The following is a 17,661-nucleotide window of genomic DNA, read 5'->3' as shown; positions in this document are numbered from 1 at the left end:
ATTATTTTTACTTTCTAAATTAGCTGGTTGTTCATATTGTATTCCTAGTTTCCTGCATCTCATATATATGTGATCAGCAAGAGGATCATTCTGATTGTTAAAAGAAGAGTTTGAATTTACAGTGAGCCTGTTTAGAATAATGTTTTGATCAGGTTTTTCATTTTTATCTAAGCATATAAGGAACCATTAATAGGATTGTCAAGTTGATAATCTAAAGATTTTGCTATTTTCTAGGATGCTATTTAAAATTTGAGGGGAGAACACTGCTCAGCAGTATAAATGTATTCCTGATCATCTTCTTTTTGTGGGGTTCTACATCAATTTCATGTACTAATTCAGAGTCGGTTTTATGTCATTTCTTGCATAATTTGTTTTATTAGCTTACTTTTCAAGTTTTTATACGACGGCAATATAAAATTGAGAATCGAAATGGGGAATATGTCAAAAATTTGCTTTCGAGTAATGCTATCATGTCGCTGTTGCTGTCCGAAGACACATTTGATTTCCGGACAATAACTTTAGTTTAAGTAAATCGATCTCTATGCCAATGTATGAAATTGTACCAGAAGGTTCAATACACAAAAGGAAGGTTAGAATTGATTTTGGGGGTTATGGTACCAACAGTTTAGGAGTCAGTGGTCAAAAACAACATTTTTGGGTTGTTTTTTTTCCATAATTTTTTGGTTTTTTCTCCAAAAATTCACCATTTTTACATTGATTATTTCTCATTTATATATAAATGCAACAAATACTGATATGGCAGGTGATACACACGAAACAGTGTGTGTAAATCATTTTATCTGTAATTTGTGCATTTTTCCTTTGATGTGTACTCCTTGTCCTTGATAATGTCGACGTCATTATCAGTGGACTGGTCATGATAAAGAAAATATATTGGGTTAGTTCGCAATTGACATGCACAAGTGCACCGCAAAAGGATCTTCTTTCCCTTTAATTCACAAAATTGCACATGATTTTTTTCACAGAAACGCACACGTTATTTCATGAATGAAACACTTGTCATTGTTTGAAACTTTCAGTAATCAGCTGGTAATAAAACTTTAGTTTAGCCTTTTTGAACGATTCACTGATTGTGTGAAAATTTGAACAGAAAATGTACGATAAACCTGATAAAATTGCGGAATTATTGATAGCTTTCCTTATTATTCACAAGGACATATCACTAACATATCGTCCATGCTATTCCGATTTGACACACGGTTTTTATTCCTACATAGTCTGGCATGGCTGATGCTGTTCCAAGTTGTCTTCTTTTGCTGCATGTTTCTTGAGAAGTATTTGTTTGACCTGGTCAGTCACTATAAAGTGTTACAATTCATATTAAGACACAACACATAAATAGTGACCAAAAAGGTACCGCTTCCACATGCATGACATGAGAGAATCTAGAAAAAAAAAATAAATGTACACATTTTCAACATTTTTGTGGGACTATCATATAAAATTAAGGAGATATGTAGTTGGAGACTGCTGCTGAAAAGAAATGTTTGGGCTCACCTGATACCTGTTTTCAAATAAGTCCATATCAAAGTTTGAAGGGTCCAAAATTAAAATATGTTTGATTTCAACTGACATAAAATTTTTGATGTTTTTTATATGCTAAATCTACATCTGTGGTTGTATCAGGCTGTGCTTGGCGAAGCATTTTATTGCTGTTTTGTTTGTACTTTATTTTATTTTGGTCATGAAAATTAACTTGTAGTTGTGAAGTTGCTAACATTTTTAAAAGATGATAATTAGATAACTTCGCATGGTGACGACACTGATGTTTTCGTAGATTTACTTTTTCCCAGGAATGCTTCATCTGTTGATACATGTATATTCTCACTGTGAACGATTTGTGTCTCAAAAAAAACTTGTAAGATTTCTGCAGTTATTTTTTTGTTGAATACATACATACACATAGGGTGAAAATTGGGTACTTGGTGCAATTTGAGTAATGTGACGTTATAGCCATAATTGTTTATTGCTATAATAGGTTGAAATGTGCACCTGATAAAAGTATTCGGTAAAGTGAAAATGTTTTGATCAGGTTTAAACTGACGCATAAAATATACTGGTGACTGCGGGAGGCAAATATTTATATTGCCTCCAAATAATGTGTCTGCAGCTTTAATTTCAAAGGATGTATGTAGCCCACATACTTCCAAGTAACATGCTCTATACCTATCAAAAGTCATGGTATTATCATGGGTTATCATAACTCCATTGTAATTCCCATAAAATCCAATTTTGGACAATATGGGAGCATACAATATATACCTAAATGTATCACTCAGACTCAAGTCTCCTTTTACTATGATTAAACTTTAAATTAGAGAGTGAAAAAAAACATCCATCTCCTGGGACTGTTTAAGGTAGATATGTGTCATAATTAATGACAAGATTTGTTGAGAGTTTGTCAAAGGAAGTACAGTGACAGTCTACAAAATTAGAAGATTGCCCAGTGAATTTGAATATATATATTTTTTTTTAAACTTTTGTTAAGCTTTGAATTACACCTGCATTTGTCTGTTAGCTAGGAATAACAGTGACCACATTCCACAGTATAAACAACTTCATTATCACTGTAACTTGATATGGGAAATTCTGTAGCAGATTCTACTACCTTCACCTCCGCCTCCGGCTACGTTTCTCCCAAAATTTATTGCTTCCAGAGGGTTTTTCTGTGTTCCCATGGCTGGACGGAACTTTTACACTCAAATTTTATCATTAATTATAATATTGTGACTTTTAAATGAAGTACCTGTGGTAATTTAGGAGATTTGTCACTGATAATGGAAAGATGAAGCAGACGACGAAACATGGCGTAAGATGTTGTCCAAACTTCGGTTATTTCCGTGGTACAATACAATTTAAATAAACTGCACAAGTTACTAAAATTTCTAAATTCTTGTTTTTGTAAACAAATAAGAATTCATGTCACATTTAACATCGAATTTATTCCGTTTTGTCCCGTTTTTTCAAAATCGCGATTAAACGAGAATCTGGCAGCCAATAAAAATATAAGGGTTAAACTAATGTCCTGAAATTGTCCTTACGGATATTCCAATGCTAATTTCGTTTTCATTATTTGAAGAATTGACCTTATCTTTGGAGCCAAGCAAGAATACAATGTTTATTTAATAAATATAATGAAAAAAAAGAAAACAAATATTTTTAAGAGTTAGATACCTTGACTTGATCTACTTCGAAAATTAAAAAAAAAAATCGTACGAGATTTAACGAGAGTGACGAAACTTTTTAGATTGATCATGTAGAGAGAGTTATCGTTCTTTATTCCAATTCGATGCTTCTACCATAAGTGCCAGCTAAAGCTGGCATACTAATAATAATTCATTGAAATTTTGCATGTAGACAGATCATACTTATTGAAATATTTTAGGCGGAAAAAAAATTGGGGTCACCGATGTTGTTTTCGAGATACGACGTCATCAAAACTTAAAGAATCGCGTTATAACGAAATATAGAAATAGCGCTCTTTATTGCTAAAAAAAAGACAAACTTATTGAAAAACGATGTTTAACTGGAATAACAAAACGGTCAAATGTAACTTGTACCTTATGAACATTTATTTGTCTCGGTTTCCTTATTTTTGAAGGCCTTTGAACATTTCCCGCCATTTTTAATTGCTATTTATAATAGATTTTTCTTGAAATAAAAAAAATCGACTAATGTTTTTCCATTCAAACTTCTGCATAAGTAGCAGTTTCAGGGAAGATTTTAAAAGCATAAATAAAAAAGGGGGGTCACCGATGTTTTAAATCCGCTAAAACGAAAATAATCTTATTATTGAATTTTGGCGGGAACTATAACCTTTTCTGTTAACGTTATAGAACGACGTTGCTGGCATAACAGCATTTCTTGCAACGCTTTGGTTAAATTAAACCTTTTCACTACAAAATATAATATCATTTTTGAACATTTTTTAAGGTATTTTTATTATTCATTGATATTTTTATCAATCTATCGAATCGTTAAACATAGATACAATAACAGTTTATCATAAAGTAATTGTCAAAGTTGAAGTCATCTCGTTTTTTTAATTGCATTTGTTGTATGTGGAAAACGAATTTTTGCCTCATGCCGTATTATAGAAATAATTTTCGGCTTCCAGATAAAGAATCTTCTACCTCGGAAGACTGAGGGTATCCGGGCTGAAAAGTAACACGTTCCTTTTAGACTGCAGGCAGAATAATTTCGTTACCATAATTTCACTAGCTTGTCCGTTCGCACCGGGAAGATAAAACCTGAAATGCCATGTTAAAAATGCCACAAACTCAGCACGTTAAAAGAAACCTATTGTCGGTAGAAATTTAAAATTGGTTAACATTTCCGTAATTACACAACGCTTCATAATTTATTCGAACTGTGGAAACCAAATTTTTTTCTGAGTTCTATCATCCCGCACCCATTTTTCATACATCGTTTCATGTTCATTGTGCATAATATGTTCAATGTTCAACGCCTGTGTATTAAAACCTTATGTATTACACATATTTTATTACCGTTCGATTAATCGCTCAACTTTGGTATGTTATGAGAAATACAATGCATCCGATAATTTAGAGTTAATTGAACATGTTGATATATTTTATCTAACTCTAGTTTTTTGTCGAGCCTTCGACTTTAGTCGAAAAAGCGAGACATAGCGATCCTACATTCCGTCGTCGGCGGCGGCGGCGTCTACAAATATTCACTCTGCGGTTAAAGTTTTTGAAGTTTTTATAACTTTCTTAAACTATCCTGGATTTCTACCAAACTTGGACAGAAGCTTGTTTATGATCATAAGATAGTATCCAGAAGTAAATTTTGTAAAAATAAAATTCCTGTTTTTCCATATTTGACTTATAAATGGACTTGGTTTTCTGCCAGGAAACAATACATTTACTCTGTGGTTAACGTTTTTAAGATTTTAATAACTTTCTTAAACTATCCTGGATATGTACCAAACTTGGACAGAAGCTCGTATCTGGAAGGAAATTTTGTCAAAATTTTGTACCTGTTTATCCGTATTTTACTTTTAAATGAACTTAGTTTTTCTTCCAGATAACATTACATACAGTATGCAGTTAAAGTTTTTAAAACATTTATTAGATCCATAAACTATCCTAGATTTATACCAAACTTGGACAGAAGTTTCTTACAATCAAAAGATAGTATCGAGAGGAATATTTTTAGTGATTTTTTCCTCATTTTTGTTGAGCCTGCGATTAACAGCAAAAGTAGGCGAGACACTGGGTTCCGTGGAACCCTTACGAATTTTTTTATCAGATGACAAATGAGAGTGTGGATAACCTTTGAGGTAGAATAAGAGTTCGAGTTCCAGCTAAATTTTGAGTTAAAGTTCCAGTTTTATTTTTAGTTCGAATGTTAATTCGAGTAAGATTTCTAGTTAAAACTTGAGTTCCACTTAGAAACTTCCGAATTATACTGTGAGATAGAAAAAAATTCTGGTAAGAGTTAAAGTTTTGAGATCCGATGAAATTAAAAGAAAGATTGCAGTTTCTATTTTCTGTTGGTGCACCTCTCTTTCTTGAATTGTATATTCTTTTATCACATTTATGTTTCAGTATGGTATAGCCTATATACTTTTTTTGCCAAAACTGATTAATGATAGGTAATTTGAAAATAACTGATTGATTGTGTGTGCCACTTTCAGCACTCTGCTATATCATGTTGGCCATTTTTTTTTAAAGAACCAAGGTATCAAGAGTGAATCGGCTATCTTTGTATTAAACAAATGGTTGTCCTTTACAGTCATGATCGGAATCTGACAATCTCCCTATATCACTGTTTGTTGACATGCAAGTGATCACATTGAGTGATCTGAACACGAACCTACATCTGACCTACTAGTTTTTGTTTTGTTTTTGTTTTTGTTTTTGTTTTTGTTTTCGTTTTTTTTTTGATTTTTGCAAAACTTTCAGTGGCAAATATTACATGAATATCAGCACAATTTTTTTTTCTATAGGAGATGAATACTCTTTCACAAGACGGACCTTAATGTGATGGTTACAGATTAGCACTCTGAAAGACATGTTACGCTACATAAATACATGTGTGTGTGTTAAATATTTCTCTTGTTGGAGACTTGTAAAGCCAAATACACAGTGTGGATATTCTGTTTCACATTCAATGTTTATTATATGTTTTCATAATCATCCGGAACAAATCGTACTGAACCGATTTCTTACATCACCGTACGCCTTTAATTCCTGTGACACCGTCTGTTTCAATATTTCAACACATGTAACATGGACGACATTTAATTTTCTGAGGAAATCGAGACATATCACTGTCAAGTACGTTTTATTCATTTATAAACTGTGATAATTTAATCTGTTTAAGTTCGTTAATTTGGATAAGTGATTTATTAAATGCATACGAACTGTAAGTTATTTAAAACCGAGATTGGAACTGTAAATTCTACTTTCGTTTTCATTTCATTGTTTTAAATATTTGCATATGAACTTTAATATGTTCTTTCATACATTGTAAGTATTTCTTTTTGTTTTATTGCAGTTTACCACAAACAATCTACTGACTACTTGTAAACCTTTCTGGTGGAATATTATAATTACAATTTTTGAAACAAGTTGTGTTCTTTATATATTTGCCGAGATTGCGATACAGTCACCTGGTTAAGCTAGCTGAGTCAGGCTCAGCATAGTAAATTGACAACAACTTGTCTACACATCTCCTGAACAGGAAATACAACGGAGCATCGTTCGTAGCTGTTACCTTGACACTACGCAACACAGCTTGTGCGTCCTAGGCAGCAAACCAACAACGTTGAACAAACATTGCCTACTTCTAGTTGATTTACATCATGGATCCCAGTCACGAACAGCAAGAAGAGGTTCAGCCCCCTGAGGGAGATGTCCCTAAAGAACTAGAAGAAAATCCGTCTGATAACACACATTTAGATGAAAATGCCGAGACTAGGCGAGTACGTGAACTTACCGAAAAGGGACAGGGAGCCTTTATAGAAAAACGTGACAAGTTCTATCACGACTTAGAGGCCCTATGGTCAAACCTAGAATCTCAGTTATCAGAAACGACCAAGCCTCCTAACGACCTCCAGCAATTGCTAACATCACAAGATAAAATTGTACAAGCCTGTACTAATTATCGCAGGCTCACAGACGAGTACTTGAAATTTCTCAAAAATACAAGAACATTAGACAGCCTTCAAGACATTGATACGTGCAAATTTTCAACGGATATCCGAATGTCTAAAGTCGACCTGGCAATTGAAACTTTACACGAGCATCGCCTTACCCTCACAAAGGCTAAATCTACAAAAACGAGGACATCTAAGGGCAAGAACACCTCGCATAGTGGGAGCTCAAACGTCTCTGACATGTCAAGCCTAGCACGGAGAAAGCGTGCAAAGGCAGAGTCCGCTAGATCAAGGATAGCCTTTGCCGAGCAACAAGCTGCCCTCTTAAAGCAGGAGGCCGTATTAGAGGAACAGACCCTATACAGACAAACAGAAATCAAGGCCAAGATAGAACAAGAAGCCATCCGTGCAAAACAAGAGGCCACACGTAGAATTGCTGAGGCTGCTCACCTGAAAGCTCGAATTGAACAGGAGGAGGAGCACATCAAAGCTGAAAAAGAACAGGAGGCCGTTCGCAGGAAAACTCAAATGGAACAGGAAGCAGCACGTGCGGTCCGAGAAAAAGCCGAACTTAGGGCTGCTATGAAGATTCTCGAAGCAAAAAGAGAAGCTGCAGCCGCAGAAGCCGAGGCTCGTATCCTGGAATACGACGGCAGCCAAGCAGTTAGCGATCTCCTTGACGAAACGGAAGACCCTCTCCAGCGTGTGCAAGATTTCGTCAATAAACATCCTGTACTAACTGCTGTAAAGGAAGTAACAGGTCCTCAAAAGATGAGACAAAGTCCTGTTAAGATTGAGCTGAGTCATGAAGCACCAGCGTTCGTGCCATCCGTGGCACTCAACTTGCCGCCACAGACATCTGCTGTTTTGCCTTCCGATACCAAGTCACCGGAAGTTACCTTAATCCCAGATCTGGGAATAGTAACCGGCATACAAAAACTAGGCCTTTCGGAGGAGATCCCTACTGAACACCAAAAACAAGGCGTAATAGAAGAGACCCCTGTTGCATACCAGCAACAAATCAATCCTACGTCGGAGATAACCAGATTTCTCCTACGCAAGGACCTGCTGTTCTCCCGGCTAACAAGCTTTAATGACCGGGCAGAATCCTTTCATACATGGAAAGCAAGCTTTAAGAACGTGACAGACGAGTTACAAGTTAGTGACTCAGAACAGATTGATCTTCTGATCAAGTGGCTCGGTCCAGAATCTGCTAAACATGCCATTAGCATACGAGCGTCGAATGCCAATAATCCTACAAAAGGCATACAAAGGTTATGGCAGAGACTGGATGAGCGATATGGTGCTCCAGAAATGTTGGAGGCCTCTCTCACAAGTAAACTCGTCAACTTCCCTACCTTGACGAACAAAGATAGCGCACGTCTTTATGACTTGTCCGATATTCTATCAGAAATAGAGTATCACAAAGAAAATCCCAAGCTGGGATGTTTGCTAGCATATTTTGACTCTTCGTCCGGGATAAATCCTATTGTTGAAAAGTTACCATACGGACTCCAAGAAAAGTGGATAACAAGGGCTACAAGATACAAGTCTAAATATGAAGTTGCCTTTCCACCTTTCACAGAATTCTCTGCCTTCATCAGGGAAATTAGCAAAACAAAGAATGATCCTGGGTTCATTTTTGGGTCAAAAGCCACACCAAATACAAAAGGTGCTGCGCCAAGGTTCACGTCTCACCCCAAGACTAAAGTTGGTGCTCATAAAACAGCGGTTGAGCAGCAATCAAGAGACGCCAGCAAACAAGGTCTTTGTATTCTGCACAATACAAAGCATTCCTTAAATGAATGTCGAGCGTTCCGAGCCAAGTCAATAGAGGAACGCAAAGGACTTTTGAAACAAAACAATGTCTGTTATAAGTGTTGCGATTCCACCACACACAGAAGCCGGGAATGTAATGCACGCATAAGTTGTAAAGAATGTGGAAGTAAACAACACACTACCGCACTTCACATTACTAGACCACAGCAACCTGCAAGTTCTCAGTCTAGCTCGCCCAAGCAAGCCTATGGCGGGGAGCCTACAGAATCGGCTGAAACTAAGTCAACCTCAGTTAATTCTACCTGTACCGAGATTTGCAAGGAAACATATAGCGGGAAATCTTGTGTTAAAATACTACCTGTGAATGTTTATCACAAGAATAACCAGGACAAAGTTATCCGGATGTACGCCATCATTGATGATCAAAGCAACCGGTCACTAGCATCGCCCGAATTCTTCAATCTTTTCGACGTAAAAGACAAACCGGAGAATTATACCTTATCAACATGCTCCGGCAGAGTAGTCACTTCCGGGAAAAGAGGAAGAGGTTTTGTCATGGAATCAATAAATGGAAATGACAAATTTGACCTGCCGGTACTGATAGAATGTGATCATGTTCCCAATAATAGGGACGAAATACCTACTCCTGAAGTCACAATGCACCACCCTCATTTAAAAGAACTTAGAGGTAGCATTCCACCGATAGAGGAAAATTGCCAAATTCTTCTCTTAATTGGCAGAGACCTTATAGAGGCACACCATGTCCTTGACCAGCGCATAGGACCACCCAGAACTCCATATGCACAACAATTGAAACTGGGTTGGGTAGTGATAGGAGAGACTTGCATTAACAAGCAGCACGTGCCTCTTGAATTAAACGTCAAAATAACCAACATTTTACCTACAGGACAACCGTCAACGTTTCAACCATGTACAAGCAAATTTGACATTCGGGAAAACTACACAGACCCCGTTAAGAAAGATTTACTTTCACCACTCTTTGAAAAAACAAGGGACGATGATAAGCCTGGAATGTCATGTGAAGATAAAATGTTCATGAAGCAGATGGACAACGAATTTGTGAGGGACTCGGAAGGAAGTTGGGTAGCACCGTTACCGTTCCGAGTTCCAAGGCAGCCATTGCCAAGCAACAGACCACAAGCTCTTCATCGTGCTAATATGTTAGACGCCAGTCTTAATAGAAACCCAGAAAAGCGGGAACACTTTCTTACATTTATGAGTAAGATCCTAGACAATAATCATGCAGAACTCGCTCCACCGTTGAACGACTACGAGGAGTGCTGGTATTTGCCATTGTTTGGTGTTTATCATCCGAAGAAACCCGATCAGATTAGGGGTGTGTTTGATTCTTCCGCAAAATGTAACGGAGTCTCACTTAACAGCGTCCTGCTAACAGGTCCCGACTTAACCAATGATCTCTTGGGAGTACTGCTGCGTTTCAGGAAAGAAATGGTCGCAGTATCTGCAGACGTTCAACACATGTTTCACTGTTTTGTTGTCAGAAAAGACCACCGAAATTATCTGAGGTTTTTATGGCATAGAGACAACGACCTACAAGAGACCTTGTCGAATACCGCATGAGAGTTCATGTTTTCGGAAATAGTCCGTCACCTGCCGTTGCTACGCTTGGACTCAGAAAAGCAGCTCAGGCATCAGAACAAGAGTTCGGCAGCCACGTGACTAGCTTTGTTACAAGAGACTTCTACGTCGACGACGGTCTTACGTCATGTCCTACTAAAGAGGAAGCTGTTAAGCTCATGAAGGACACACAGCAAGCATTAGCAAAATATGGAAACTTGCGCCTTCACAAGTTTGCCTCTAATTGTGCGGAAGTTATGGCTGCATTTCATGCCAGTGATTTGGCTTCAAATCTTAAAGATCTAGACTTAGAATGCGACAGCAAACCCCTACAACGCAGTCTTGGACTCAGCTGGGATGTAAACACTGACAACTTCTTATTTCAATTATCTTCAGAAAATAAACCGATCACTCGGAGAGGGATTTTATCAACGATAAACAGCATCTACGATCCTCTTGGATTTTTAGCTCCTGTGATATTACAAGGAAAGCTCCTACTAAGGAAGATAGTATCAGAAACCGTCGATTGGGACCAACCTCTCTCTGATGAGACAGCAGTTGAATGGAAATCTTGGAGAGATACTTTAATAGCTATTGAAACATTGCGCATTCCACGTACCTACGTACCGTATCTCAGCAAAACCGTCACAAAGGAATTACATGTCTTCTCTGATGCGTCAGAAAAAGCCATAGCAGCTGTTGCTTATCTACGCACGATCGACAGTGGTGGTGAACCAAACATGGGGTTCATTCTTGGGAAAGCAAAAGTTGCACCTACAAGTGGTCACACTATTCCTCGACTTGAACTATCTGCTGCCGTATTAGCAGTTGAGATCACACAAACCATCGTGGATAATTTAGATTTACACATAGACACCGTGAAATTCTACACAGACAGTAAAGTGGTCTTAGGTTACACCAGTAACGAGACAAGAAGGTTCTTAATCTACGTCGCCAATAGAGTAGAGAAAATAAGGAAATTTAGCTCTCCAAGTCAATGGAATTATGTACCAACGAACCGTAATCCCGCAGATTCGGGAACAAGGTCCGTACCAGCCCACGAAATTCATAGTAGTGAGTGGTTATTGGGACCGAAACAACTTCTTTCCGGAGAACAGGAGAATTCCGAGGACATTTATCAACTAATAGATCCAGAGGAAGATGGAGAAATCCGTGCAACTGTTAATGTTGCAAAGACCTTTGCCACAACTGAGCGTAAAGGTATCGGAACTGAAAGATTCAACCGATTCTCCAACTGGACATCACTTGTGAGAGCGATAGCCTTTTTGGAACGTTTCTCTCGTTTACACGGGTCAAAACAGGCAGCACCAGTTACTTCTCTGGAAAGTTTTTCGAACGCCGAAAATTTCATCTTAATATCTGCACAACATGAAGTTTACGGAGATGAAATAGATTGCATTAAACGTCAGGAACAAATTCATAAGCGGAGCCCGATAGCTAACCTCAATCCGTTTTTGGACGAACGAGGACTATTACGAGTAGGAGGCCGTATTGTCAAATCTGACTTAAACCTCCGTGAAAAGAAACCATTGATCGTCCCTGGACGCCATCATATAGCGACATTATTAGTCCGACACTACCATGACAAGGTAAAACATCAAGGACGCCACTTCACAGACGGAGCGATTCGATCCGCAGGATTCTGGATCGTCGGAGCAAAACGCTTGATATCTTCAACTATTCACAAATGTGTGATATGCCGCAAACTAAGAGGGAAAACCGAGTGTCAAATCATGTCCGATTTGCCAGAGGACCGTCTTGAACCGTCACCTCCGTTTACCAACGTTGGAATAGACACCTTTGGACCCTGGACAATTGTTTCACGTAAAACACGTGGTGGATACGCCAACTCAAAACGTTGGGCAATTCTTTTCACATGCTTAGTGACAAGAGCTGTTCATATCGAACTAATCGAGGAAATGAGCTCTTCAGCCTTCATAAACGCCGTCAGAAGATTCGCCGCTATAAGAGGTCAAGTTAAGATTTCCCGATCTGACCGTGGAACAAACTTTATTGGTGCAATCGACGATTTAAAGATTGACTCAATCAACGTCGAAGATGGACCCTTCAAGAACTTTCTGTACAATTCTGGTACAACTTGGATCTTCAATCCGCCACATTCGTCCCACATGGGTGGAGCCTGGGAAAGAATGATTGGTATCGCAAGGAGAATTCTTGATTCTATGCTTCTAAACGCAGCAGGAAGAAGCCTAACGCACGACGTGCTCAACACACTAATGGCAGAAGTTTCAGCAATAGTGAACTCTAGACCTCTGGTACCGGTATCGACAGATCCAGAGAATCCGTTAATCTTAACGCCAGCTATGTTATTGACACAAAAGACCGATTACATCTTCACTTCAGATCAGCTTGGAGAATTCGACAAACAGGATCTATGTCTAGCCGAATGGAGACGTGTACAGGCTCTGGCCAGTGTTTTCTGGTCCCGTTGGAGGAAAGAGTACCTGCCGTTACTACAACCACGACGAAAATGGACCGAAGATCGCCGTGATCTCATCAAAGGAGACGTCATTCTCCTAAAGGACAAAAACCTTTGCCGTACTCAATGGCCCATAGGCGTTATAGTAAATTCATTTAAGAGTTCCGACGAACATGTCCGGAAAGCAGAAGTACGAATCATCGTAAATGGAAAAGCCACCATCTACACACGCCCAATCGTGGACATGATTCTTCTCATAGAGAACGATTGTATATAGTTTTTGTTAATAATGATACTATGGATTTTTACAGTGTGTTATATATTTGGAATAGTGATATCAGTTAGACATCAGACGGGGAGTATTCTGTTTCACATTCAATGTTTACTATATGTTTTCATAATCATCCGGAACAAATCGTACTGAACCGATTTCTTACATCACCGTACGCCTTTAATTCCTGTGACACCGTCTGTTTCAATATTTCAACACATGTAACATGGACGACATTTAATTTTCTGAGGAAATCGAGACATATCACTGTCAAGTACGTTTTATTCATTTATAAACTGTGATAATTTAATCTGTTTAAGTTCGTTAATTTGGATAAGTGATTTATTAAATGCATACGAACTGTAAGTTATTTAAAACCGAGATTGGAACTGTAAATTCTACTTTCGTTTTCATTTCATTGTTTTAAATATTTGCATATGAACTTTAATATGTTCTTTCATACATTGTAAGTATTTCTTTTTGTTTTATTGCAGTTTACCACAAACAATCTACTGACTACTTGTAAACCTTTCTGGTGGAATATTATAATTACAATTTTTGAAACAAGTTGTGTTCTTTATATATTTGCCGAGATTGCGATACAGTCACCTGGTTAAGCTAGCTGAGTCAGGCTCAGCATAGTGGATATTTTGTTGTTGTTGTAGGCAGTACGGTCATCAATAGTACAAAAATAACTATGCATAGTGTTTGAATCTCAGATTGCTCTGACGTCTAGCGGCCTTATTTGTTAACTTGCTGGTCGTACAGTTCGCTATAATTGACAGTTTGAAGAAATACTACAAAATATGATTGTTTTTCGTGCCCAAATTATGTAAGCCTGTACAAAGCATTAAAGGAAGATTGAGTACATCGAAACTCATTGTTCTTATTTACATCCCTCTGTTGGACAGAAAACTACAAATTCCGGAAGCTGTACGCTTACATGATATTACTCTTGGTATATTGTTATTTTTTTCCCCAGTATATTCCCACATACCGCATCGGCACGATACGTTGCCAACAGTTGGGTTACACTAATGACAGTACAATTGCCCGTATTGACCGGATGAGATATAAATAGTCAGGTGGCCGAGTGGTCTAAGTAGTTACTACTGTAATCACTAGCCAGTCAACACTCAGGTTATGAGTTCGAACCCCGCTCGTGCGGGTGCACTCGACTCCAATCTTAATTGACTAGGATTGTCAGTTTTCCTATCGAAGGTCGGTGGTTTTCTCCGGGCACTCCGGCTTCGTCCACGAATAAAAACTGGCCGCCACGAAATAGCCCAAAAGCGGTGCTTAAAAGTGGCGTTAACACACAAAAAATCAACCAAGACGGTCCTTTGGTAGAGGTGGTGGGTCAGGCGCAACATACGGTTGACTTATTATCTTCCTACAGGGAATACAACTCCGTAATGCGGTTTTCACTCTTTGTCGGATTTTCGGTATCCAAAATGTCTGTTGAATTAACGTAATTGTCCCATTTATTCCACTGTGTTTTTGTAGTTCGTGTGCGTCCAAAATAATCAATGTTGCCAACGGGTGTTTTGACGGAAGCAAATAAGGGTATATCACTGTTTCGCTAACGAGAGCATTGTAAATACAGCGTAAAATATTTTGTCCCATAACACCCATTTTTTTTCATATAAGACTTCAATAGCTCATAAAAGGTCATTAACCAAAATTTAAGCAGATTCTAGATTTCTTTTCTTTCGATTTGAGATCCCCAAAATACCAATGCAAATATAAGGTAAAAGTCCAATTCAGCCTTTTCCCGCCATTTTTTAAAAATCGAATATCTAGAAAAGGAGCTCCATAACCTATCAATATTTTTAGCTTATTTTGTTCCTTAACTAATGCTCTTCCGACTTATAAAATCAATTTTAAATTCTAGATTTTTTAATTTCACCTAAGTACATCCTTAATGCTGGAATACAATGACGTTTACACATAGATATCGTGACGTTACATATATAGACAGCGCTAACGCGTATAAGTACATGTATAATTCCCGCGGTACTGTGATAGTCTCTATTTATCCTCAACATATTTATCAAATGATTGACAACTTGTTCATGTATGAGAATTTTCATAAAAGATAGAAAAGTAAATCTGACGCATGCATTGAGCAAATGGTGAACAATCTTCATCTGGTATAAAGTGTCAGGATGAGACTTCCGGAGAAGTTTTTGCATAATTGATTTTTAGAAATTATTTCAGAGATTTCCTCTGAAAGCAATTTGCCAATTGTGACAAGTCTTGATACGAATGGTCATTAGATTGTTCAGGTAAAAGATGATATTTTTAAATTCTTGATGACATACTGACATAGCAGCGTAAATATGAATATGAAACAGAGACAAAATAAGCTGTTAATGCAATTTATTTTACATGTCTTTACTAGTGCACGAATAGGTTTCGCCAAAATAAAAGCTCGCATTTAGCATTTTTTTAATGAAGATATTCCTGAAATCGTAATAATGTATCTCTCAGTTTTATCTATTGTTCAACAATTGCATTAAAGGTTGTAAGCAACAATATCTGAATTTACAGTATTTTTATCAAATGGTGAACTTGTTCATATATAAAGTATTTATCTTATTCAAAGTGCCAAGGTGAGATATTGTGATTAAATATTTTTTTTTAGCATAATTGATTTAAGAAAATTTTTCTGAAAGCGCTTCACTAATTGTCATCAATCTTGGTGTGAATGCTTATTCCAAGATTTACTTTAATGTTTAAATATATTTCGATCCTTGGTGTCCTACTGATTTGATAGTCATAATGATATGAACTGGATGTTTCCAGTTGCCTGAATCTTTCTCTTTAAAAAAAAATGATTTGCAACAGTGAAAGCAATCTCTTACACATTAAGTATAAGATTCCGATCCAATTCGGCTTTTCAAAATCTAATGCGTTCTGGGTAATATTCCCAAAAATGAACACCAAAACGTCGTGATTTGTTTAAAACCTAGTAAACAATAAAAATTCAACCAATTACCTGACGTTATTTTCATTTCGGGGCACGAACCATTAATAAATTTTACATAATCCATTTAAGGAATGACTCATAGCCAGAAATTAGTAGTACTTTTGCTAATTAATATTCATTATATGTAAATGAGAATTGTACCACGTGATAATAGTTTGAACTGGACTGGCTTGATATCATTAAAATCTTTAAAACACGGATATTATAAGTTGCCCGTCACAGAGTCCTTGTTTATAATCACTCTGATATTTACGTAAAGTTGTCAGGCGGTCAAAATCAAAACAATGAATGAATCAAGCCGTTAGTTTTCTCGTTTAATTTTTTTCTTGTCGGGGCTTTTTATTGCTGACTATACGGTATGAGTTTTTCTCATTGTTGAAGGCCGTACGGTGGTCTATACTTGCTTTTATCGTCGTCATTTGATCTTTGGCGGATAATTGTATCATTGGCATTTAATCATGCCACATCTCTTTATTTTTATGTGATATAAATATGAACCTTGATTTGTACTAGAACGACACATTGAGCCGGATTGTTTCCCTATGTAACAGTCTGCAAGAGGAAATGTCACCCTACTCATACATTTAATCTGACTCAGGAACAACCCGTTTTTGCTCTGACGTATAGTTTAGCAGAGAAGCAGTTATTACCTAGTCTTTGGATCGAATCCACGACCTCCCGCGAAACGAGCAGGTTACCATGAGATCACCGAGCGGTATAATGAGACGATCCACCAAGTTACGCTTAGTCTATTGCACATGGTTTTCAGGATTATTGCCAAAAGTTGGTAATGATTGTAATTTATGTCAAAATCTCCCATAAGGAGTTGGTCGACTGATGATTTTACTTAATACTTGACTTGAAACTTTATGAAGCAAATCATCAAATGGAATTGATTGATAAAAAAATGAAGATGAAGCATGGTTGCCAATTAGACAACCCTTCACAAGAGACCAAATGACACAGAAATTAACAACTATGGATCATCGTACGGACTTCAACAATGAGCAAAGCCAATACCGCATAGTCAGCTATAACAGGCCCCGAAATGACAAATGTAAAACAATTCAAACGGCCTAATTAATGTACAGAAAAAAAAAAGTTTTATAGGATATTTAAACAAATTTGTCCCCTTGTCGATCGCTAGATTTTCCTTCCTGTCGCTCCTTGTTGTTAATTTGTGAGACCAAACTTGTTTGTAGGTGTTGTCTCTCTGATCATTTTGATTCCTTTCAACCAACAGTAACTGTAATGTCAAGATAATTACAAAACAAAAGAAAACAACTGCGAAATTTGCCAAGAAATTTTTTTTACCAGCAATTACCACTTAAACATGTTAAATCAGGTTGTCCAATTTCTCTGAAAATTTCAAGGTGGATGGATCTTTTACCTGCTTATCATTTTTTGCCCTG

General features: G+C 37.3%; 1 protein-coding gene across 1 annotated transcript; it reads left to right on the top strand.

The window, feature by feature from the left end:
* The first annotated feature begins 6,177 nt into the window (after nt 1-6,177).
* Nucleotides 6,178-13,783, top strand: LOC127705623 (uncharacterized). The gene is made up of 3 exons (XM_052209952.1): nt 6,178-6,326; nt 6,547-9,746; nt 13,752-13,783. Exons 2-3 carry the CDS (start codon nt 6,854-6,856, stop codon nt 13,781-13,783), a joined length of 2,925 nt encoding a protein of 974 aa, XP_052065912.1. The 5' UTR covers nt 6,178-6,326; nt 6,547-6,853.
* Nucleotides 13,784-17,661: the final 3,878 nt, after the last annotated feature.

The sequence above is a fragment of the Mytilus californianus genome, unplaced genomic scaffold (genome assembly GCF_021869535.1).
Source record: "Mytilus californianus isolate M0D057914Y unplaced genomic scaffold, xbMytCali1.0.p SCAF_6, whole genome shotgun sequence".
Lineage (NCBI taxonomy): Eukaryota > Metazoa > Mollusca > Bivalvia > Mytilida > Mytilidae > Mytilus > Mytilus californianus.
The sequence above is the reverse complement of the archived record's forward strand: the minus strand, read 5'-3'. Positions and strand labels throughout refer to the sequence as shown.

Coding starts and splice junctions, on each gene's coding strand:
- LOC127705623 (XM_052209952.1), top strand. CDS start 6,854: ATGGATCCCAGTCACGAACAGCAAGAAGAGGTTCAGCCCCCTGAGGGA. Junction 9,747..13,751: donor TGCACAACAATTGAAACTGG/GTTGGGTAGTGA, acceptor GTTTTATTGCAG/TTTACCACAAACAATCTACT.